Genomic DNA, 25864 nt, shown 5'->3' on the forward strand with positions numbered 1-25864 from the left:
ATAGATCTAGAAATGTAAAGTGATGGAATATAGATCTAGAAATGTAAAGTGATGGAATATAGTTCTAGAAATGTAAGTGAGGGAATATAGTTCTAGAAATGTAAGTGAGGGAATATAGATCTAGAAATGTAAGTGATGGAATATAGATCTAGAAATGTAAAGTGAGGGAATATAGATCTAGAAATGTAAAGTGAGGGAATATAGATCTAGAAATGTAAGTGATGGAATATAGATCTAGAAATGTAAAGTGAGGGAATATAGATCTAGAAATGTAAAGTGAGGGAATATAGATCTAGAAATTGAGGGAATATAGATCTAGAAATGTAAGTGAGGGAATATAGATCTAGAAATGTAAGTGATGGAATATAGATCTAGAAATGTAAAGTGAGGGAATATAGATCTAGAAATGTAAAGTGAGGGAATATAGATCTAGAAATTGAGGGAATATAGATCTAGAAATGTAAGTGAGGGAATATAGATCTAGAAATTGAGGGAAAGTAATGGAATGTATACCCGTGGTATGAGTGAATGTCATGCAACTGGTAATTAACATGAAATATAGTTATTGTTTATTGTTGTTTAATACCTTTTTCCATTATCCAGTGTGTGCTATGTACATATCCGGCAGTATATCATTATATGGAATGAAATCATCTGACATTTTGTATGACGCATTAGTCTTTACATAATCAATGGTCTCCAGGATATGTACAGTTTTACATCCATGTGTACATACATACTACATTGTGTGTAGTCAGTGGTCTCCATGGCTTCCTGTTTATAGTTATCCCATTGTAATAATGTGAAGTGTGGACAATATGTAAATTGAGTTGGTCCAGGTGATAAAATATGTGACTTGAATTAAAAGGAGATTGTATGACTAAGATGTCCACTATACAAGTAAACTTATCAACACTTTTGTGAATCTTTTTTTTTTTTTTTTGGATTGTTAGTTTTTATATAATCAGAGAGATTTTATTTGATATGTGATAATCTCTCAGTCGTTGTAATCCCTCGGAATTCTTAGACCCACCTTCTTCCCCACCTGAAAATATTATGATATTAAAAGAACTTACCCACAACTCTATCAAGAAAGTTTAGCACCAATTTGTGTTCACAAACATATTATAAATCAATTTCACAAAAAGATGTTAAGAGTACTAGTAAGTAGTTCATTTCAGCCCACATGGTGTTTTTCTCAGATCTGTTTTACTTGTTTATCAACCAGGTACAATAGATGACCTAAAGGTCGTACAGATGTGAAAAGGTGTGTCTTTATGTTTTAGTTAGCGTCTTCCATGTGTCCTTCAGAGACACCGTCACACACGTACACATACACACACACACACACACACATACACACACACACACACACACACAAATGCACGCACACACACATACATACATACACACACAAACACACATACACACAAATGCACGCACACACACATACATACATACACACACAAACACACACACACACACACAAACACACATACACACAAACACACACACACACACAAATGCACGCACACACACATACATACATACATACACACACAAACACACATACACACACACACACACACAAACACACACACACACACACATACACACACATACACATACACTTTTGTGTTGGCATCAAAACATACAACTAGTTAGGATTTGGTCAAGATAAATATATTAAGTTTTAGTGCTTAAACCATAGACCATACTGTCTATGTTTAACGTATAGCTTTGTTGATTTGCATACTAATGTATGACTCTATTGATGAAAACAGGTAGACTAGCACTACCAGTACTTTATTCCTACAGTATATTTCCCCCCATTTCTACCACTTAGTCATACAATTGATAAAGCTGTGATTCAGATGCTGTATCCGTCAGTGCAAACAACAAACTTTTGTGTATTGTCAAAACAGATGAAGCTGTGTATCCTTCCCTAGCACAGTAATTGAAAATTTTATTTCCCAAAGTCAATGTCAAGTTGTTCATGAATGATGTTTTGTAAATTTGATTTTGAACTACACAAAGCGTAGCTCTTGACCAAATACAATAGTTTGGTATCATAAAGTTTTAAGAGGTGATTTCAAATAAACTTGATTTAGACAAAGGCATAGATTTTGTCAAATTTGAATTTGTAAAATTTACCATATCTGTATATTTGGCTGTCACTCTTGTAAATTAAATCAGAAATTTGTAATTATCGTTCTTAGTCTATATCATGTAATTATATACAAAGAACGTACAGGCTATTGCTTTGTATGACTGGAATGACAATATTTAACGTATTGGTTCCAAGCAACCTTCAATTTGATATTTTCTTTTCCACTTTTCAGACTTTGGAACAAGAGAGATATGAACTGAAACTGAGACTTGAGAGTATAGAAGGCCGATACAAAGACAAAATGATGGATGTACAGAGTGAGATTATGATGTTACAGAAAGATCTAGATAACCAGTCTGAAGCTGTCAGAATGGCAGAGAAAGAAAAACAAGGAGTTGTACAAGAACTTTCAGAACAAAATCAGAGGTTGACTTCACAACTACAACAGGTAGAATTTAAAATCTTGTTTTCTGAACTTGTAGTTTTTAGTGAACCAACAAATAACCCCCATCTCACCCTAACCCACTCCCTTTAGAAAGAGAGTATTACAGCATTATGGATTCTGACTCCATGAAGAGTGAATTTCATTAACTATTCATGAAATAGTACCCTGAGAGGCTCTAGGAATGACCCATGGCCGTCTGTCTGTCTGTCTGTCTGTCTGTCTGTCTGTCTGTCTGTCTGTCTGTCTGTCTGTCTGTCTGTCTGTCTGTCTGTCTATCTAGCTGTCTGACTGACTGTCCATGTGCAGCAATTTTTGTGGTAACTTTTACCAAACTTGTTCATATTGCATATTTCATACATGTGTACATCTAATTTCAGGCTGCTTCTACTGAGGAAGAATTGACTGATCAAATACAGAAACTACGTCTACAATTGAATGATAAAAAAAGTTCTATGACCAACAACTCACATCTGTTAGACAGACTAAGAGAAGAGGTAAGTTGTATTCTATTTAGCTGATAAACAAACACCCTGATAAGTAGCCAGTCCAGTTTCAACTTATATGTATACATAATACCTTCATTTGCATGTAATAGATGATTTGTAAGAGGTAATCTGTTTTTATGCATGCCATTGAATTGTAAACAAACATTCAGATAAGTAGCCAATCCAGTGAAACTATTTACATGTGATCAATGATTTGAAAGAGGTAAGCACTGTGCTATGCATGCCATTGAATTATAAACAAGTGTTTGTACAAGTAGCTAGTCCAGTGAAACTTACATTAAGTACAATTTGTACTTCTATTTACATGTGATCAATTTATTGATAATTTATTGATTCATAATCAAAATGTCCTGGATTACTTACAGTGCAACTAGGCTCAGCCTGCTATTTCTGCCACTCAGAACTATATGTGTAACTGTACTTGAATGATTGATAATATGGTTCCTCTCAATACATCACTAAAATCATGGTAATGCCACAGAAAACTCAGCATGTTGCACATAGCATGTTGCACATAGGATGTTGCACATTGTGACATAGCATGTTGCACATAGCATGTTGCACATATCATGTTCATCTTGAAATAACAACTACAGGAAAATAATATTTGAGATATGAATCACATTGATGTATATGAAATATTTAATATGAATAGTACAATGACTCAATATAGGGTCATGTGACCTTGAACTGTGAGGTCATTGCCATTTGACCTCATAAATGCATTATTTTAACAATGAGAGTAAAATCCGATTTTCAATATTCACATTTCAAATATATTCCATGAGGTCATTGCCCTATAACCCCTGTTTAGCATTACTTCAAGTATTACTTTGTTTCATTTGTGAAATGAAATTCACTTTACATAATCCTTTCATCAATTTATAATGCAAATACTATTATGACAGAACCCCATGAGATGTGTCGAGTGCAAGTGTGGCACATTGCATTCTGATCCTAAAAGTGAAAGTATAATCCATGTATATTTACTCACTGACTGAAGAAGTCACGAACCTTTGCCTTCATGCTCTTAGTGTCTCATGTAAATTTGTCATACATATAGGCATACATTTGCCCTATTCATGCTCTAAATATTTCATGTTTCATGATGTTTGCCATACATACAGCATACTGAGGTTACGGCTACTATTAAACCTAAGCCTTCATGCTCTAAATAATTCATGTTTACCATTTTATATACAATTTTGCAGTGGCTATATAGTGTGATGTTATTACCATACATATAACTTTTTTTATATGTTTGTCACCTTTTCTTTGACCATGAAAATGATGTTTATGTGTACCCTACTTTACATTTTATGATGGTATAATAAAGTATTGTCATCATTGTATTTGTCAAGTATCATCAGAGTGACATGTCATTGTCACCTTGAAGACTTTTGTATTTCAGCTAAATTTCAAGTCAGTGATAGAATGTAGAGTGCATTTCATTCTTGTTTTTTTTCAGTCATAAAAATACCGTGAACAAATAAAGTTGCACTGTCATGTTTTTTCCAAACAGATCAACAATTTAAAAAGCTGTTTGTTTCTTATCAGTTTTCCGTAGCCAAAATGACAACTGAAAACATTTGCCTGTATTTTCACTTCTTGGCATCTTGCCAAGTCATGTATTCCAGGAAAATTGAAATGATATAATTCAATGAATTTAGGATAAATTACTAGCAAACAAAAATCACTTATAACAAACCCAGAATCAAACCTCCTTTTCTGCATGAAGGGAGGAAAGAGAAGAAAAGGGGGTTTGCATTTCCAGAGTCGAATAACAAACTACAAAATCGCACTCCTCTTTTCTTTCCTTGACCAACAACAACCATTTTAATGATTGAACCTATAAAACTGAGAACCTTTTGTGTACTCAACTGTATGTAGTGAAAACACTTTGCATTGAACACAAGTCAATTGAAAGGCATTGATGGAAATCTAGAAGTATCGGTACACAAAGTATGATAGAAACTTGGAGAAAAAGAAGGAAAGTGCTGCAGAGGTGACAGGATTGATGCAATCAATGTATGTGTAGTTGGTGCAAAAGTAGTCTAGTGTGTGTATGGCATCATTGTGATTTACACCTCCACTCATGTGGTTTAGTTATTAAGACCACTTTGGCAGGCAGACTAGTGCAAAAGTGAGAATAAAGCAAAAAGTGAAACTATAGTCTTGCAATTTATTCTGTGCTGTGCACAACACAACACACATACTAAGTAAGAAGTGTGATCTCTAAGTTACACCTTGCAATCAAGGTCTAAATATTTCATTTTTAACATATCTATCTATACAGCACACTGTAGTTAAGTCACTAACCTATTAAAGTCTTCATCCTCTACATATGACATATTGTTTACCATTTCAAATACAATTTGCCAGGCTATGTTATTGCCATACCATCAGAATCACCGCAACACATGCTGTGTAAACGTTCATTTTAGGCCTGTAAAAGCTATGGATATATGAAATATTCAAATCATGCATGTTGTGTGACTCAGAATTAGGTTTTAGGTGTACATGTACACCATACCCAGTAGTCTTTACAATGTTTTCAAATACTATATAACATTGTAAAAGCCTGCATTAAATATGCAGTTTACCAGGGGCTGGGTAAATCTAGGTGTCGGCCATTGTTGCTAGGGGAGACGTATTGATTGACAGGTGATACACAGTACCAGCATATAACTAAACATTCAAGCTTTCATGGAAAATTTCTATTGAAAATATCAATGGCTGTGAGCAAAGTGCGGCTATGGTTTCCATGGTGAAATGTTTTGCTGTATTCAAATTTATTACAGGGACTCAAAAATACCATAAAGTAAAATTAATTCTGAAATATCGAAGCATTGTGAAAAAATATTGTTGTAAAAATGATGAATGTAGTTGTAATTTGTGCTGTATTTACACATACTGAGTAATACAATCTACTATTAAAACTATTATGTGTTTATTACAGGTCCAGTTACTAACAGACAGAAAGTGTGAGTTGGAAAGACGACTAAATGCCCTGATAGAAGACAGAGATAGTATGGCATGTAACCTTGAAGAAGCCAACGACAGGGCCATGATGTTGGAAAGACAAGTCAGAGAATCAGAACAACAGGTTAGGAACATTTCTCCAAATGTTATTATTTATTTATTTATTCATTCATTCATTCATTCATTCATTCATTCATTCATTCATCCATTTATTTATTCATTCATTCATTCATTCATTCATTCATTCTTTCATTTATGTATTTTATTTATTTATTTATATATTTATTTATTTATTTATTTATTTATTTATTTATTTATTTATGGCAATACATTCAGGAAATGGTTTTTCATGCATTTGGATAAAAACACATAAAATACATTGCAGATGTATACTTGGATACAAAGGAAATCTAAATAAAATAGAAAATAAAGTACAAAAAAAGAACATAGTATAACAGTATGATGATTAATTCTGAAAAATTGGCATTAAAGTTGTATGAAGTCAAGTCTTATCCTTTAATATGTGAGTACAAAATCTACCTCAAACTTCTTATAATAAGTTGATAAGATTAAAAAAAAAAGTTAAAATGCAAGTGTAAAGATCAAGGATAACAATTTCAATTCATTCATTTCAAATTTGTGCTCAGATGATGACAACAAAATGCAGAAAACATCGTGTGGAAATTTACTTTTAACAAATATCAGTGATTTGACCTTTAATATTCAATATTTGATTTGTAATCTCAATAACAGCTGTACAATAAAGATGCTCAGATCAATGAACTAAGACAGATGAACAGTCATCTACAGGAAAAAGTAGAAGAGTTGACAGCTCAATCACTACATCAAACAACAGACAGTCCATCATTGTTTGAAGAGTTAGAGGAATCTCAGCTCATTATGGATACAAGTGATGTCGAAATGGAACCAAGACATGGACGTTACAGTGTAGAGGATATTGAAAGTGATGAAGAAGTTGAGGATTATGGGATGGTGTTTAGTAGACCTCAAAGTCAAGCACAGGATGATTTTGAAAAAGAACAATTGAAAGCTATCAATGAAGAGGTGAGTGTTGTATAAAAGGGGTGTGATTATGAATATTCATGTTCTGATAATTACATATGCATGTCTGTTGACATACACTGAAGAATGAATGTAGAACAAGTTGCAAGTTTTTCTCAGCAGTCATGCTTATATGACATTTCATATCAAAGCAATATTCACTTTTCCTTTATCAATAGTAGGTTGAGTGGCGGTATCAATTTGACATGTGGACCTGTTATTTTCTAGTTTTTCCACCCAATCAAATTCCATCATGCAATTCTTCAACATTACCACAAACATTGGCATGGCTGTAATGAAGTACTAACAATCAGAATCAAGTTGTCAAGACACAACCACCCTTATAAACAGTGACTTTCAAAAGCAGAAATGTTCAACCCAAAACTACTATCTATGCCATTCTAAATTTAGTAATTTTCCAGATGACTTCACATACCATGAATTTTTACTTGTTTCCCCATTGTTGACTGATATTAATGTAAACAGGCAATATATCAATTTCTTCAAATAGATATTTGACCTTCCTTTCTGTACGTGTTCTCTTTTTACTCTACTGCCTCTGTTCTCCGACCTCTGATCACATGACCTGAATAGTATTATGAAACTACAGATATGATTAATGTCTACAAAAACTAGATATTAGATATGGCTGGAAATTTCATTTCTGAATACAAATATAATGAAAATAAAATTACAATTAATTTAGTTTGCAAAGTAATATTAATACGTTATCAATTTCTATCAGATGAAGATTATGATCCATAAGTCATGCAGTCATCTTAAAGAAATCCTGAAGGACTTGAGAAGACAATTCAGTTTGACTTTACAAGATGATGAAGACGATGTTGTAAGGAGGATGCTACAACAACAAGACAAGATAGAGGAAGAAGATGATAATGGTGGTGCTGAGTCTAATGATGGAGACGAAGATGATGATGATGATGAAGATGATGATGATTTCAGACCAGAGAATCTCAAAGAAGTAATAGAAGAAATCAAATCAACTGTACAAGAAATTATGCAGAGACAATTAACGTTGTCGGTAGGTTTGCTGAAATCCATTTCCAGTATGGCATATACTTTGAAATGCTTTGATTCCAAAATTATTAAAATCTTCCAGTATAAGCATAGTAAGACCTCAGTGAAAGTACTATTCACCACTGGTTTTGCCTTTCTTACAAAGTTCAAACAGAATGGCCAATTAATTACTGCTTGCAGTGAAAATGAAATTCCTTCAAGTCTACTGTGTAATGGAGGTGTATGTATTAACTGACAGTTTGCGGAATCACCATCTGCTGATGAGTGAGAGTGTGTGTGTGTGTGTGTGTGTGTGTGTGTGTGTGTGTGTGTGTGTGTGTGTGTGTGTGTGTGTGTGTGTGTGTGTGTGTGTGTGTGTGTGTGTGTGTGTGTGTGTGTGTGTGTGTGTGTGTTTGTGTGTTTGTGTGTGTGTGTGTGTGTGTGTTGCTGTATGTGCTCTTGTTGGGTTTTTATACTGTGTGTTAAGACAGCTAGTATATATATATGTAGGCATAATTAAGACATAGTGTAATTTGATTTCTGATACAGTGCATGACTCATGAACACTTTATAATGACAGCAAACCCTCATGTGTGTCTTAACCAAGTTTTGTTACAATAAAGGTAACAAGATATAATATAATACTGTATTGATTCCATAATAGACATGATCTGATCATAGAAAGCTGACAGTGTATAAAATACTTAACAGCTATTGTAACATTCTAAATATATTATGCTGTCCTTTGCAAATACCACAAGTACCAGCATTATTCACTTGACCCAGTCACCCCCAGGAGTGCATGATCGATATACATGTCCTGGGGATCTACAGATTTAAAAAGACATACTTCACTTGCAAAATATACCTATATAGATCTAGCAGTTTAAAACTTGTTTGATATAGACAGTATTTATTGTCTTGATTACTTTCACTGTAGCAAATATTCAGTCGTTTCAGTATGGTATGGAAACCTTGGTAAGGGGTTGGGGATGAAGGGTGGCTTGGTCATTAATGGGTTGGCAGTTTTGAGGCTGATGAAAAGTTAGATTTCTATACCTTACACCACAATTTTTGTATGGATTTAGCTTTATATTAAGCTTTAAATAAGTAACTGAGATGGATTTAATGATACACTGGCACTGATTATAAACTATATCCTTAATGGTCTATATCGTAGTTCAAGGCCATCGGCCCAAATAACGAAACATTCAATATATACATAACAAAAACAGGAAAACATACATGCAGTCATAAGGACAATAATTACAGGATTATTCACTCTCATAAACTTAATTTTTCGTAGAATGACATAGCTCCCAACTAAGATTTATAAACTATATCATAGTATATGAAAAGAAATCCCTATTGGTAGATTTGTAGGTATTACATAGGACAGACATGCCTGACAAGAATCTTGGAATATTACCATAGTCATTAAAGTTACGTTTCACTGTAGGGCATAGTACAGTATTATGGAATATAATTTAATGTATTTATCCCCAAGATATCTATATTAAAGGAATTGTAGGAAAATCAAATGTCATATATGTAATTTGATGTCATCATTTTTGGCTGCATGTAAAAAGTGCCAGACATCATAAAGGTAGAGAAACTGTACATGTATGCATAAAGTTGTTAATACTGTATGCAAATTATTTTGTACTTAATTCAAGATACAAATCCACAAGAATAACGACATTAACATGATTTGTATATACGACACAATCATATTGATATTTTGTCAATGAAATAATAATGTTAGATCATATCTCTTTGTTTCAATAACAGATTGATCAAAATCTAGTGAGGACTTTAAAAATGTGAGGAATAGGTCAACTGAGAGTGTGTATATAATTATGTGTGTGTGTGCATGTGTGTGTGTGTGTGTGTGTGTGTGTGTGTGTGTGTGTGTGTGTGTGTGCTCGCAAGTGTGTGTGCATGTGTGCGCGCACAAGTGTATATATGTGTGTGTGTCTGTATGTGTCTGTATGTGTCTGTGTGTGTGTGTGTGTGTGTGTGTGTGGGGGGGGGGTATAATCTTCTCCTCTGATATCTGAAACTACCTTATCTTTCCTGTGCCAAGATAAAGACTGGTTCTTTTTAGCTATTTCTCGATAAATGTAGTAATATGAGATGTTTTATATCTGACTGTATACCATTACTGTGATACCATAGTGTCTGTATACATTCATCTTGTATTGATCCCTCTGGCAATAAAGATACGTGATGTTATGAGAATTGTGTATTTACAATGTCTCTCTCATAATATTTGATCATCACGTTTCTCATTATTTTATCACAGACGTTTTTCCTAATAATTTTAGGTAAAAAAAAAATTGTATCTGATTTTGACAGTTCGGTTTCTTCTGTGGTAATCACATTTTCAAATCCAAAATAAACCCATAAGGTAGCAGGCTTTGGAAAGGAATGAACACTTCAATCATAAGTTAAGAAAAAAAAAGAATAATTTTAGGTAACTATGAAATGCTGTATGTTGACTTCAGTTTTCATTCTATTCGCCAAGTTTTTCTTAAAGGGAAGGTTGCTAATGATAAACTTCAAAGAAAAATCACTGTAAATACAGTATACTCATAGTTACCATGCAAATCTTTTGAATTGACATCAGATAACCCTAAGTCATAATGTAGTGAGCTTATAATTAAAGTAGTTGAAACTGAGTGCACTTGACACTTGTAATAAATGCTGTACATAAGTGTTGGACAACGTGACAATTTTATTTCAATGATATGGGTTATGTACAGATATTACAACCAGTGTCATATCATTCAAGTATACTTAGTATACCATGAACGAACCAAGTTGAACAAAAAATATGTAATATATACTCTGGTCGTTCTAAATCACGACAATGTATGTCTTTGTCATGACAACTCATGTCTACATCACTCATTCTGCTATGTTCAAAATATGAGTCAAAACGTTGAAATTACTATTACTTTCACTGATATTTCTTTGATATTACTGATGCTGAGATAATTATTTTATTCTCCAATATTTTTCTTTATTCAGCGACAAAGGCCTCGTAGGTTGTATTTTCTTTGGCGGAATGAAGAAAAATATTGGGGATTAATAAATAAGATCATTGCAAGTATACTTAATAACTTCTACTTTGGTTACATCACGCAGACTGCAAGTGGTATTAGTAACATGAGTTTGAACAGAACCAAAGATGACCTGGCAGAATTAGAAAACAAGATACAGTCCTTAGAATTAGACTTACAGAGTACTCAAGACCATATGGGTAAACTACAAACAGAAATTAGCAAACAGGACTGTGAACTTGAACGAAGAAGTAGTGTTATTGAGGTACTCAATGCTAAGGTAAGTCAAGTTTATGTACATACAAACTTACAAAAATTAGCAAACAGGACTGTGAACTTGAATGGAGAGTGTTGATGTACTCAGTTCTAAGGTAAGTCAAGTTTCTGTGCATACAAACAAACAGAAATTGGTAAACAGGACTGTGAACTTGAAAGGAGAAATAGTGTGATTGGGGTACTCAATTCAAAGGTATAATCCAGAAGTTCTGTGTGTACAAACTTAATGACAGAAATTAGCAAACAAATGGAGAAGTTACATTAAATTTTATTGAGGTACTGAATTCTAAGGTAGGTAAGAAGTTTTCTGTTGGTAGCAAATGCTCATCAGCCTGGTAACTTATGAGGTAAAAAAATCTTTATTTGCATATTTAGTGAATCTTTGTATAATCTTTAGATACTAAGTAAAGAACCGATGAGTTTACTTATAATATATAATTGATGGTCATCTTCAGAATATTGTGTTTACTAAATATATATTAGCTGTCTACTGTATTGAAATCTTCATATTTGAATGTGACTGACTTTTAGAACTTGAGAGACTTCCTTTGTCAAGTGCTCACTTGTAGCTTCCAATGATGTAAAGATTTAAAATGACATAAATCTAAAAAATAATTTCAAATGATTGTACACCATCAGTGTCAGTTCAATTCAATCCAATCTTTATACGCTACCCATACACTACCAGAGACTGTGGTATCAGTACTTCTTTGCAGAAAATCCACTCAGTACCAGCTATCTTTTTTGATACCTGTTTGCCCTTTGTATATATTCCTATAGTTTATTTATGTACATTCAATTTGTTTGTGCAGTCATAAAACTATTTTTAGACAATAATTTACATTATTTGTTTTGTGACTTCTGACCACATGAACCACTTTCTCGTTGACACTTTCTATGACTGTTACTATATATTGATGTATCCTAGAAATAATTTTAATGCATGCATTGTATTTCAGTCAGTGTGCGTATTCACTAATGTCCTGGTATTCTTTTGTTTTTTCTCTCTTTCTCGTTCTTTCTTTCCCTGGCCCTGAATGTAAATGACTGACCACAATATTGGCACTGAACTTGAATAACTGACTGCCTTGATGGCCCTGAATATGAATAACTGACTGCCTTGTTGGCCCTGAATGTGAATGAATGATGACTGCATTCTCTTGATAACACAGGCAAGGCAATCTGTAGCAGATAACGCCTCCCTTTTACAGGTAACAATGCATCCCATTCTAGTTTCAGCATTTTATAACAAATTAATGCATGAATTTCCGTCATTTCTATGAGAATTCATAACTAACATATTAACCAATGTCGTCCAGCTGAAGATTTTCTGCAGGTACTATAGTTGGTACTGTGGTATTGAGATTATAGAAACTTCAAACCACAGTTAAGTCATTCATTCATTCATTCATTCATTTCATTATATTTAATTGTCTTGCCCCATTCATAACGATTGTATTGCATTGCTCTGCAGAATTTGCATGTTATGTCAAGCTTGCATGCTGCTGGGGAAAAGTATTGAACCCCAGGGAATAAAGAGATTGATGAGTATGTCATACACCATGTATATCTTATCTTGTCATTTGATAACCCACACGGCATGTAATAATCATTTGTCCTCACCAGGCTCTGTGTTCTATAAAAACAATTATTAGTAATAGATGGCAAAGAGATAACAATATGTCCTTATCGTCAGAGTTTGTTGTTCCCTGCTGTCATGTTCCATATTTGCTGGCTCTATGATTTTTTTTTTTGTGTGTGTCATTCTCATCAGGTTCAGTTTTCTTGTTGGCTAAATAAAGTTTAATTCCTATTGAGAATTTTAGAGAAAATTAGGACGTCAAATAAATTTTTTATTAAAAATGAAAATTCAAGTACAATGAAAAGCACATGTGATTGGTCAATTTATAATCACATGATTACAGGAAATCATTTGATTGGCTAATCTAGTAAGTAATCACATGATTACAGAAAAGATCATGTGATTGGTCAATCTAGTAAGTAATCACATGATTACAAGAAAAGTTCATGTGATTGGTCAATTTAGTAAGTAATCACATGATTACAGGAAAAGATCATGTGATTGGTCAATTTAGTAAGTAATCACATGATTACAGGAATAGATCATGTGATTGGTCAATTTAGTAAGTAATCACATGATTACAGGAAAAGATCATGTGATTGTCAATCTCGTAAGTAATCACATGATTACAGGTAACAATCATGTGATTGTCTTTAATATTGGTCATCTCCAATCTAGCCAAGTTATCACATGATTTGATTGAAATCAATTGATTTATCTATGACTTTCATGTTTTCAGAGATTTGTCAGAAATTATGATACCAAATGGTAGTTTACCAAGAGTGATATGACAATCAAACTTTCAAATTTGATAATCAATTTCAAATCAATTAATGAATTGATAAGATACATCTCATAAATTGATCTGTGAATTGTGAAGATTTACAAGAAATAAATATATCACATCGTCATGGTACACACACAACATTACAATTGTCATTTCTAAGAGGACTTTCTGGTTGGGAATGTATTATCATATGACATCCAGAGGTGAATTTTAGTGACAAGTTTATTGTTAATACTTCAGTTGCCATTGCACTATCAACACAGCGTAGTAAATATTACTTTATTTTAAAACGAACCCATCTCGATATCATTATTTTACATTTCACTTTCATTAAAGGTTTCATTATAATGTGATGAATATTCATATGTTGAAATTAATGTAAAAGGTGAAAAAAATGTATAAAATAAATGATAAGGTGAGTTTTTATAGATTGTGTGAATTCTACCTTTTCAACCTGAATGTAATGTTAACAATCAAACATGTATCATAAACAGAATATATATAATATATATAAGCGACTACTACATATCAATATTTGTTGCAGAAAATAACAGGTTTGGTTTTGTTTTGTTTGTGGTGTGTGGTGTAAAACATGATATGCCATGATGGTTTCACTAAAAGTCTAATACAATGAAGATGTTGACATACTAACTGTGTTTATCATTTATACTTACTATGTAGTTAAGTGACAGAGAGAGACAAGTTGACATGTTACAAGATGAACGACACAGACTCCAACAACATCACCAAGAAGACATGATAAGAAAAGAAGAAAATATTCAGAAAGCCAAGGCAGAAAGGGATGAAGCAGTTGCTAAGTAAGTGTTTAGAGATAGATAGGGATGATGCAGTGAATACAGTACTCTGAATCTCCTTGTCATAAATTCTTAGCAGTTTGGTGTTTAAGATGCACAAACTTGTGGTCAAAAGTGATTACAAATTCCGTGGAATAATTTACTCAGACTAAAACAGGATACATCAAAGGGATGTGTGTAGCTGAGCTGACAGAGCAGACAGTCAATGCAGCTGATAATGTCAGTAACCAACATCCCACCTTAGTGTTGACCTTAAACAGAACAGACAGTATAAAGGCTGCCTATAATTTCAGTTACCAGCATCCCACCTAGTCTGTAAGGTATGCCGTGACAGGGTCCCCTCACACATTGGCCAACCACTAGAGGGGGCCGGTGAGGGCGAAACGTCATGACATTCTTACAGTCTACATCCCATCTTACATGTACTCAATCTACCCACAGTCAAACTTCTAATGCCGTGTATTCCTTGCAAAGTTAATGTATTTCAAAACACCTGAATGCTGAACATTTATGACAAGGAGTATAAATTTTCAGAGATTGACAGGTAGAAAGTATGTGAAGCAAGGTAGGTGGTGTGTTTACACAACCACAAGGCAGAAGGAGATGAAGTGTAGGCTAAGTAATTGTTAAGACAGCCATGCTAGCAGGGTTGTGATGATACATTAAACTGAGAGAGGCCTTGTTATTTTCCTATATCTTACCTTGTTTTTCTTTTGTAGGAAAAATACTACAGAACTGGAGTTAACCCGTGCCAAGATTGACATGATGAACCTGGATAGTCAGCTGTTAGAAGCTATACAACAGAAAATAGAACTATCACAGCAGTTAGACCAATGGCAGGTTAGTACTAATAGAACACAATGTTAGAAGCCATAGAACAGAAAATAGAACTATCACAGCAGTTAGACCAATGGCAGGTTAGTACTAATAGAACACAATGTTAGAAGCCATAGAACAGAAAATAGAACTATCACAGCAGTTAGACCAATGGCAGGTTAGTACTAATAGAACACAATGTTAGAAGCTATACAACAGAAAATAGAACCATCACAGCAGTTAGACAAATGGCAGGTTAGTACTAATAGAACACAATGTTAGAAGCCATACAACAGAAAATAGAACTATCACAGCAGTTAGACCAATGGCAGGTTAGTACTAATGGAACACAATGTTAGAAGCCATACAACAGAAAATAGAACTATCACAGCAGTTAGACCAATGGCAGGTTAGTACTAATGGAACACAATGTTAGAAGCCATACAACAGAAAATAGAACTATCACAGCAGTTAGACCAATGGCAGGTTAGTACTAATAGAACACAATGTTAGAAGCCATACAACAGAAAATAGAACTATCACAGCAGTTAGACCAATGGCAGGTTATTACTAATAGAACACGATGTCATATTTCCCCAACTCACCTCATGCAAATTTATGTAACTGCAGCTGTCATATTTTTCTAACTCACCCCATGTAAATTTACCTAACTGTGCTGTTTTGATTAATGACAATAGGTTGACATGGAGGAGTTGTTAGGAATCCGAATGCAGAAAAAACTAAATGAAGATAAAAGTAACAGCACAGTGATCACACCAAGTAGCAGGAGAAAGAAGAAGAGTTTCTGGAGTTGATAACTAACTGACTGTCATATGCATGTAAATAATGTACAGATAAAAAACACTAACACCAAACGGCTGATGTGATAAATTAACTAAAAGAGCTGACAACTTGCCAATGAAATGAGGATTGACTTGATGTCACATATTATCCAATGATGTGTGAACTGTCCTCTAGTTTGATATTAAAACATATAACTTCATTGTCTAGATAGACGTTATTGAAGTTAGAAGAACCAATGATTTGAATGGATTGATGCCATCTATCAACCTAAATGGAATCAATTGTGTGTGTTTTATGTTTTGATGATAATGGTTAGTACGGATATATGGTTTGTATATTGTTAAGATTGTATGACAGTCAAAAACATTTAAAAATTTGAACTTCAGTATTGAAGCTTCATAACACTGCCAGCCATCATATAAAGAAATAATTATGAAAATACCACAAGAATTTAATTACCAAGTTTGGTCAACATTGATTTGTGACAAGACTGTATACCCCATAATGAGTAAAGTATGGAATGGTCTCATTGTTCAGTATTTACAGTGGGAGAAACCATTCTTCATCTAGTAGGGAGAAACTGTGTGAAAAACCAAAGGTCAATTAATACAAATCCTTCAACTGATCCACAAAGTGATGCTACATATGGATGTACAGTAATACCAGTATATTGAAAGACTTCATATTAGCTACTACATGTAGTCTATATACTAGTAAACAAACCTGAACTCAGTTGAGTTGATACAGTGTAACAATTGAGTTGATTCAGAGTAGCAATGTCTCATAAGGAAACCAGACACAACCCCTATGACATAGACAGTGTCTGTTATATAAGTATTTATTTCACTTTATTTAGTTTATGAACTCTCCATATTGTTACTTCATGTACATAAATTATTTAAAAAACACTTTATTCTCAGCAAAAGTAACTATAAAGTATAATTATTGACCTATCACATGTCTAGGACAGCTAACCAAAACTTGGTGTAGCCTATACATCATGTATTCAGTAGTTCCTGGCAAATTATTGTATTTTGTAGTTTCTAGCAAATTAGTGCAAATCCTTCTACACTCCTTGCGTAATCACATTTCAGTTGGTATTAGTAAGGTGGATGATGTACCTCAAAAAGTACAATGAGAAAGACAAAGAGTACTGCTTTTAAATTCTATTTCATTTCCATTTTAACCATAAAAAATGTTGACTATTACAGTATGAACAGTTTCATCATTAATGTGTGTTGTACAGTCCACTCTGATAACTAAATATCTGCCAACATGAACCAAAAGAACAGACTAATCATACCAGTACATGTTAGTTGCAAATTATTTGAAAGGAAATTGTTGTATGTGTTAAGTGTCTCTTTATATTTTATGATCCTTTAAAACATTCCTTGATATCTGTTTCAATATCTCTGTGTGTGTATATTTTAACATCAATCTTTACAAATGATAAATTTTGAATGAGATTTGTTGTTGATCTGATTCTTTCAGTTGTTTATAAAATGATGTGACACAGAATGATGTGGTGAATTTGTTCAAAGTGATCTGATATGATTTTAAAATTTGGAATGGGCCATTACTGAAACTACCACAAGTAACTTCTGCATCAATTCGGCTTTTTCATTTTAAAAAAAACAAACTTCTCTCGGAAAATGGTTTGAAACATGTACAGGTATTGAAACGTTTGAAAAGTAACATATTCATTTTTATAGGAAGAAAACTTAGCGTTTTGTAATCATGAAGAGGTTACCATGGAAATAGTGTATTAGTTTGAAACAAGTGAAAGATATGCTTTTTTGTGATATGTATAAAAAAAAAGCGTGTCAAGGTATAGTAGATGTGTATAGTGTGTAGAATATCAGTATACAGGTAGAACCTGTCGGTGCAATATCAAGATAGCTTTTATTTGGAAATAGGATAAAACAGTATGGTTGTTGTCAAGTAATTGCTAAATGAATGAATGAATACATCACCAAGTTATTAACCTATCCAAATATGACATTATTCTAGTCATATCATTGATGTTAGCAACATTTATTTTGATCATATATATGGAATTTTGGAACAGTCTTGGCTGGCACATCAGAGACTAGCAGTGTTTCATTCACGGGTTGCTATAACTGTTAAGTACTGTCAAATGAAACTGGCCAATTCTGGATACATTGATAATCAGGTCCTAAGTGTGATTTCAATCCAATCCATGTAAGGAGATTGTGATATTAGTATTAGTCTTGTAAGAATTAATACAGGTAGTCTGAAAGATCCAGTAATGGCACACCCCCAACGTAGGGTTACAAGTGGTTTAACATACACAGACCAAGGACTGGACCTTTCAGACTAGAGTACAGGGTCAGGTTGATAAAAGTCATAAAATGGTTATACTCGTGTTAAAAACATTACAATATTGTTATCACTGAAAATGCTTGGCCCAGCGAGTCCTGCAGTACCAAGAGTACTGCAAATGTTGAATTGTCAACTGGGAGGGTAATCACAAACATAGATGTATTGTATGAAAGATGAAGTATCTGATAAGCAGTTTTACAATTTTTCTTGGTAATTTCATTTTCATTCCTCCATAATTATGAAACCACTTTCAACTTTATCACACTTCCTGTTTACAAATCACAATAAATTGTTAAACATTGAAGCATTATATATCATTCCAATATTCCCAAAACATCTGTGCAATATGTGTAACATTCTGGGCATATCAAAAGCTAACTATCCATCTTGGATTTTGTAAAATTATCAAAATTAGTGAAAAATTTCATTTCAGCTTTTGTCTGCAAGAATGGTTTGCATGGCTTTCAAAGCATATAGCACAGTGTGAAATAAATAAGTGATTTTTTGCTGAATTCTGTGAAATTCTGTCAGTGTTTACAAATTGAACCATGAAAGTCAAGAAAGTTGTATCATATGAAAGGGAATAAATAAAATACAATTCATTATTCATCATAAAAATTTCAACCAATAAGTTCCTCACTTTTTCTCTTTAAAGGCACTTGTACAGTTTTACAACAAATTTGAAGCATTCCTCAAGCTTTTTTCACTACCTCTTGTTTACATGAGATCTACTCTTTCAAACTTTCTTCATTCACATTTTGAAATTTACTGACAACAAATGTACACTGACGTTATCATGTTAGACTCAAATCTTTATTTATATCAGCCCTTTGAAGTTATGTGAAATACCGAGAGTCAACATCTATGTTTAGGAAGTTGAATTATAGAGAGAAAAAAAGCCAGTCCCTCCAGTCAGTTGATGAAATCAAATTGAGTTATTTGTGTATTTATTGTTGTAAAGTTTCTGTTATTGAATATTTTGGGGAGTTTATTTTTCAGTCCTCTGTGTGTGATCTCAGTGCCCCATGGGTTATAAACCTACTGATCACGTCACCCTTCAAATTGTTTGTGATGAAACAAAACTAACATTTTTGTTTTATTTGATCATTTGACAGAAAAACTATGAATTAAACTGCAATGTATATACAAGCTCTGAGTTTTAAATCTATGGTTGATTCAAAATATGGCAAAAATTTCATTTCAGTTGACAACATATACTTTCCATAAATGTATTTCCAAGTCTTCAGGTCACTCAAAAGATTTGTATTTTCCACAGGAATTATTTCTGTTTAATTCATTTCAGGAAAAAAATTGTACTTTTTGTGAGAAGTGTATTTCTGTCATGTGTATATGTTTAACAATAAAGAAATATATGTCAATGTATGGAGTGATGACGTCTTGCTTTCCCAACATTTAGTCCCAGGGTTAAACTCCCCATATTTGACTATCATTTATTTTTGATAATGTGTGGTGTAAAATGTGGTCCATTGTCCTTTACCAAATCATAACAGTGCCATTATTAAATAAAATGCCACAAAATGTTGCCTCCTAAGGGAAATGTATTTTGGTCTAAAGTTTGATCAGTAATGGTTTATTCTCGCAAGCCAGAGCTATTATTTTTAACCTGTGGGAGGGTCATTGTGAACATCATCGTAAAACAGGCTGTGGTTTGCGATGATGAAAAGGTATGTATTTGTTTATTGTCAAAATAGGCTCTGGGCTGCCACTTGGCAGCACTGGCCACACAAAGTATATTCATGATCCCCCCCCCCCCCAATTTTTTTTAAAATCCCATTTTAGACCAACAGGCTACTAAATGCACCCCAAGGGTGGCACACACATATATTCAAATATGGAAATTATAATTGCGTTCTATTATTGATGAGGGCACCCTTCTATACACATCTGTGCAATATCATTACATCATCGGCCATATTGTAATCATGGTTTGAGGTGCAATTACTGTGGTTACCATGGTTTCCTATTGTGATTTGTATTACAATAAATAATGACTAATAATCAGACAAATGAAGTACATCCCCATCACAGTATTATGTTACATTCACTGTTATGCAATGCATGATTACTAGCATTACAATTACAAACATGTAGGCTCAAACAAACATTTTTTTAACTCACATTTTTATTGAATGTTGGTAATACTTACAAAGAATACAAGTAAATTCTCAACAACATAAAGATCTGACAGAATTTACAGATAAAACTTAAAAATAGAACACCTGAGTTCATGACTCTCGTAAACCATATTAGAGCTGTACGGAGTAATAAAATAGAAACTCATAGCACCATTTATACTAGATACAAAAAACACCACACACTGTATCATGTCTAATTTGTAATATGATCTAGACACACTTTTAAATCTTATTATTTGTACACTGTAACTTAACATGAATATTTCAGGTGTCAGGCCAACATCACCACTCAGCATTGCCACTAGGTGGCGCTATTTCATAGAAAGTTGCAGATTATGATCGTGACTCAGCATCTGTTGTAGATGTTTTGGGCCGACTTCACTGTTTTCAAAAATGACATCAAAATTATATGCAATCATCTTGTGTTGGGAACATGGTAACCTGAGTATTGATTTTTTTATCGCAAAACCAGCAATTTATTCGCTGAAAACTTACCAATAATTAGACATTGTACATGTTAATTATATCACTCCAGCTGCAAAGTTTAAACACACTCAATACTATCTGTCTATCACATAAGGACTTTGCACTTGATTGGACCCTGTTTTCAGTTGTTTATAATTGAAATAATCGGGTAATAAGCTGCCATTCAGAAAATTCTGCACTAGATCTAGGAAAACCCATGGCTTATCAGAGTGAACCCAGTGACCAGCGCCCTCTATATGTGTGACTGCTGATTTAGGAAACAGCCTGCTGATTTCTGGGTAATGTTTGTCACTGTAAAGAAAAGAACAGACAGAATTGCCAATGAGATTTATGAATTGAAATCAGATAAGTTTACACTTGGGAAAATAAACCAAAAATAAAATGTACTATCTTCTCCATTTCTTTTATTCAGGCACATCTTAACATTTTAAAGTTATGGTAATTTTTAGAACAATAACATACATAGGACAGCAAAATATGGTTACTATGAAATTGTAACTTAAACACAAATACAATGTTATGATTCATCTACTATGGACATTGATTACACAATCATTTCTAATTTACAAATCTTAAGTAACTACATTTTACTGTCCGATTGATTCTTGGAACCATAAACAATATATTCTAATTTATACCATACCTATCTATAATACTAAGCAGGACTTTTGTCCAGTGGTATTTTGTGGTTCAGCCAAACAGATTAGCAAAATGTTAGCAGAGTTATGTTCCCAAATCAGTTCTACATGAACTTTGTCAGATTCATCGTTGCTGATGCCTGTCAAGCACTACTCCTAATGAAGTGATTTGACTTCGTCTCTATTCAAGTTATGGTTATGCCATATGCAAGTTTTTACCTAACAAATTTGTATATCCTGTGTGAAGCACGGATTATTATAGTTTCTAGTAACATAAAAACTTTAACATGCTATGCAAACTCAAATCCAGTATCAACAATTATCCCACTATATGTTACACAGTTTCCTATCTTTGCTTATTTGTTTAAAAAAAAGGTATTATAAAATTACAATTTTTTTCCTTGTGCATTGTATACTTTACCTAATATATGGAGACTTGGCACCACCAATAAATAAAGTTGATCTGTCATACACAGTATCAAAATGATCAAAACTATATAATGTCTTCAGTTGTTTTTCTATAGCATCTAAATTTACCCGCCACATGTAATGACCAGATCTCTCTTCTAAGTTTGTCAGGAGGAACTGTCTATCTCTGATATCCTATACAAAACACAAAATTCAATATGTCAAATCAGATGAAATTGAATCAGAAAACATGTCTTGTCTACTACTACTACTACCTACGGTATACCATGTATACCCCCAAGGTACACACAGGCAGGAAGTAGAGCGCCACCATGGCACATTTTGGAAAGGCCTATTAGTCACTATGTATAGACCATGCAGATAAACAGTATTTCTATGAAGTATTAGTAAAATTTAAAAGTTGAATAATAAAAACAATTTTCAAATGGAAATAAAAACAATTGTGTAAGAAGTTATAGTTTACAATACTAGTTTTTCAAGATTATTTTATAAATAAAACAAACTAATTTTGACTTACTGGTACTGAGTCTTGTAATTGGTGGTCTGCTAGTTGTCTCATCTTTGACCTTGTCACTCTGTTATCAAACTTGACATTCCTCATAGCCCTGATGTATGCTGGGAAATCTATAGTACTTTTACCACTGCTTGCTGGCGCTATGTCTACTGATATCAACTGGTCTACCAACTCTGGCTACATGCAAATTAACATATATAAATATCATTGACAACAGCCCCAAACTACTGAGTGGACATTTTTTTAGTGACTTCTTTGAAATGATAATGATCAGTAGAATTTCACCATAGTCGTAAACCACAGCCTCTTTTTTGACACCGTCCAAAATGCGTTGTCATTATTTTGCAATGTCATGAATGAAATAACAGCTCTGGTGTGCAAGAATGAATTTCACCAACAACAGAAGATGCAAGTAAGACTTGAAATACTCAGTAATGGTAAAAATTAGAATTGTAAGTAGACTCAGTCTGCCATCTTTTCTTTTCTTGGAGAGTTGGTGATAACATGTCATATCTTACAAATAAAATTACAAGTTGTGCAATGATATACTAGAGTTAGGATTGACCTTTTCATGGCAAAATTAACTTCTAAAGGTTAAAGGTTAAAGTTCAAACTTGCTACCTGTGTTAAAGCTGTCACCAAGGCAACTTTTCCACCCATACTATGACCAAGAAGAACAGCTTTCTCAATCTGCAGTTTACTGAGTAATGCAACCAAGTCTGCACTCATTGCAGGATAACTCATGATGTTGCTATGGGCACTCTCTCCATGGTTACGGGCATCAACAATGATTGTCTAGTCATACGTACAGAAAAGAAAAAAATACATGAAATGTATAGTCAAGACATAACTCTTAATGTAGCGGCAAGAAATCATTTACAACTTTATGGCATAAAATGGTTTCAGTAGTTCAAGTCTGACTTCAAAACAATTTTTAAATACCATTTTTTTAAAAAGTAAAATACATTTGTGTTTCCACTTCAAATCAAGCTATGGTCAGAGTTATAAACTGTGTGTTCGATGGTTTATGTTTTCAACATAATTTTCACAATAAAGACATGATAAATGTACTATGTGTTACTAAGTTAGTCACTCTCATGTTGACTCTATATTTAAAGTTGTGGAGCTACATACCACTAAACTCTTTGGAAAGGATGATATCTTCAAGATTATTGTCATAAACAAACATATTAGTTGGTGTATGAAACTTAAATTCTTCTCTAGCTTTGTACCTTTCTACTTGTCTTCTGGTTTATCTTCTTAGCAATTGATAGCCAGTTGGATTTGGAACCAAACAATCCATGTAGGAATATGACTGGTGGGTCATTACCATCATACGTATGGTGGGCTAGTTCTACTGGTCTGTAATACAAATACTATATAGTCAAAAACCATCTATCTAAATATTCCATAGTAATAGTTGATATAATAAAAGTCAGTCTAATACTAGTCTTGCAACTTTATATGAATACTCCGCCCCCATGAATACCCCCACCCCTATGAATACCCCCCCCCCCCATCACAGCTGGTAACCTATGCCTTCCATAGTAGAAAGTAAAATGACAATTGTATAAACACTTCATTTCTGACTCTTTATGCATTGCTTAGCATTATCTAGATAAGTAGAGTGAATCAAAACTGAAGAGTAGATTATTTCTTACCTCCCCCCCCCCCCAATCCAGGCAGCAGGGTGGCAGGTGAGTAGTTAGGTAGGTATGGAGATTAGTGGGTGGGTAGGTGGGTAGGTAGGTAGGTAGGTAGGTAGGTAGGTTGGTAGGAAGGTAGGCAGGGAGACTAGTGGGTGGGTGGGTAGGTACGTAGGTGGGTGGGTCAGTCAGTTGGACGGTAGGTAGGTAGGAAGGTAGGTAGGGAGATTTAATAGTGGGTGGTTGGGTAGGTAGGTGGGTGAGTGAGTCGGTCAGACAGTAGGTAGGTAGGTAGGTAGGTAGGTAGGTAGGTAGGTAGGTAGGTGGGTAGGTAGGTGGGTAGGTAGGTGAGTAGGTAGGTAGGTAGGAAGGTAGGTGGGTAGGTAGGTAGGTAGGTAGGTAGGTAGGTAGGTGGGTAGGTAGGTAGGTAGGTAGGTGGGTGGGTAGGTAGGTAGGTAGGTGGGGTAGGTAGGTAGGTAGGTAGGTAGGTAGGTAGGTAGGTAGGTAGGTAGGTAGGTAGGTAGGTAGGCAGGCAGGCAGGTAGGTAGGTAGGTAAAATAGTGGGGTGCTGGGGAGATTATTCAACATGATCATAATATAATAACTAGCTGTATTCATGCTGAGACTAAATCATGTAAATAACAGGCACAAGATTGTCCTCAAGTCCATGCTAACCTGGTCTTGATCAACTATATGAAAGTTATCTGCCCAATATATAATTTGTATATAAATAAATTACTAGTATAGGAAATCATATATTGTATTTGACAAAAATACTACATATGAAATTCATATTTCATGGCCAAAAATTGGAACACAAGTTGCAACAAACCAACTAAATATAATAATAAATATGTTAATGTCTAAACTAATTAATACAAATGGTTGTAATTTAGTAAACAGGACAGTGATAAATTTCCCCATACTGTTGGTAATGAAATTATCCCTTACTACAGTTCGTGATGTTACCCGGGATGCTACATCTTGTAGTCTAGCTACAAAGCTATTACACTGCCACTGCACTGGGTTCAGTGTAGTCCGATCCTGCTGTTGCTTGCAGACGGTGCACGGGTCTAGATTACTGACATAACTAGGCCAGGTTCAGTGAGTAAATGTTTCCGCTACGTACCTGACCACATCTTGGCAAAATTGACGAATTCCAGGCCGTATTGACAGTGTGGACGATGCCAGCTGTACAAACCCTTTATTATGAAGGGATTTTATAATCAGTGATCTCATTTTTCATTGGAAAGTCATGAGAAATCCGGTTCATTCTATATCATCGTGATCGTTATGTAACAGCTGATGTGGTAGACCGGTAAAGTAGGCGTGCACGTGACCTGACGAGGAATCCCACTCACTACATATGCAAATTTCATGTAGAT

General features: G+C 34.0%; 2 protein-coding genes across 4 annotated transcripts in view; one reads left to right on the top strand and one right to left on the bottom strand.

Moving 5' to 3' along the window:
* LOC144449438 (BICD family-like cargo adapter 1) overlaps positions 1–19971 on the top strand; it is a 35190-nt gene extending 15219 nt beyond the window's left edge. Inside the window, exons 2-11 of one of the 2 annotated variants that reach the window (XM_078139969.1) lie at positions 2343–2558; positions 2933–3049; positions 6021–6167; positions 6797–7108; positions 7851–8147; positions 11273–11467; positions 12636–12674; positions 14514–14650; positions 15367–15487; positions 16162–19971. In XM_078139969.1, the coding sequence (XP_077996095.1) occupies positions 2343–2558; positions 2933–3049; positions 6021–6167; positions 6797–7108; positions 7851–8147; positions 11273–11467; positions 12636–12674; positions 14514–14650; positions 15367–15487; positions 16162–16278 (1698 nt within the window). In that variant the 3' untranslated portion in view covers positions 16279–19971. The remainder of the gene's footprint in view (positions 1–2342; positions 2559–2932; positions 3050–6020; positions 6168–6796; positions 7109–7850; positions 8148–11272; positions 11468–12635; positions 12675–14513; positions 14651–15366; positions 15488–16161) is intronic. The other variant, XM_078139970.1, reaches the window with a different exon arrangement.
* Positions 19972–20870: 899 nt separating this feature from the next.
* On the bottom strand, positions 20871–25783 carry LOC144449399 (sn-1-specific diacylglycerol lipase ABHD11-like). Of its 2 annotated transcripts, XM_078139929.1 has the most exons (6): positions 25609–25783; positions 24066–24195; positions 23455–23628; positions 22837–23010; positions 22312–22493; positions 20871–21543 (listed from the first exon to the last, which is right to left on the bottom strand). In XM_078139929.1, exons 1-6 carry the CDS (start codon positions 25716–25718, stop codon positions 21327–21329), a joined length of 987 nt encoding a protein of 328 aa, XP_077996055.1. In that variant the 5' UTR covers positions 25719–25783; the 3' UTR covers positions 20871–21326. The 2 variants fall into 2 exon arrangements, with proteins under 2 accessions (XP_077996055.1, XP_077996056.1); XM_078139930.1 differs by lacking the exon at positions 25609–25783 and having other exon boundaries at positions 23968–24096.
* Between the last annotated feature and the right edge of the window lie 81 nt (positions 25784–25864).

Source organism: Glandiceps talaboti, chromosome 18 (genome assembly GCF_964340395.1).
Source record: "Glandiceps talaboti chromosome 18, keGlaTala1.1, whole genome shotgun sequence".
Classification (NCBI taxonomy): Eukaryota; Metazoa; Hemichordata; class Enteropneusta; family Spengelidae; genus Glandiceps; species Glandiceps talaboti.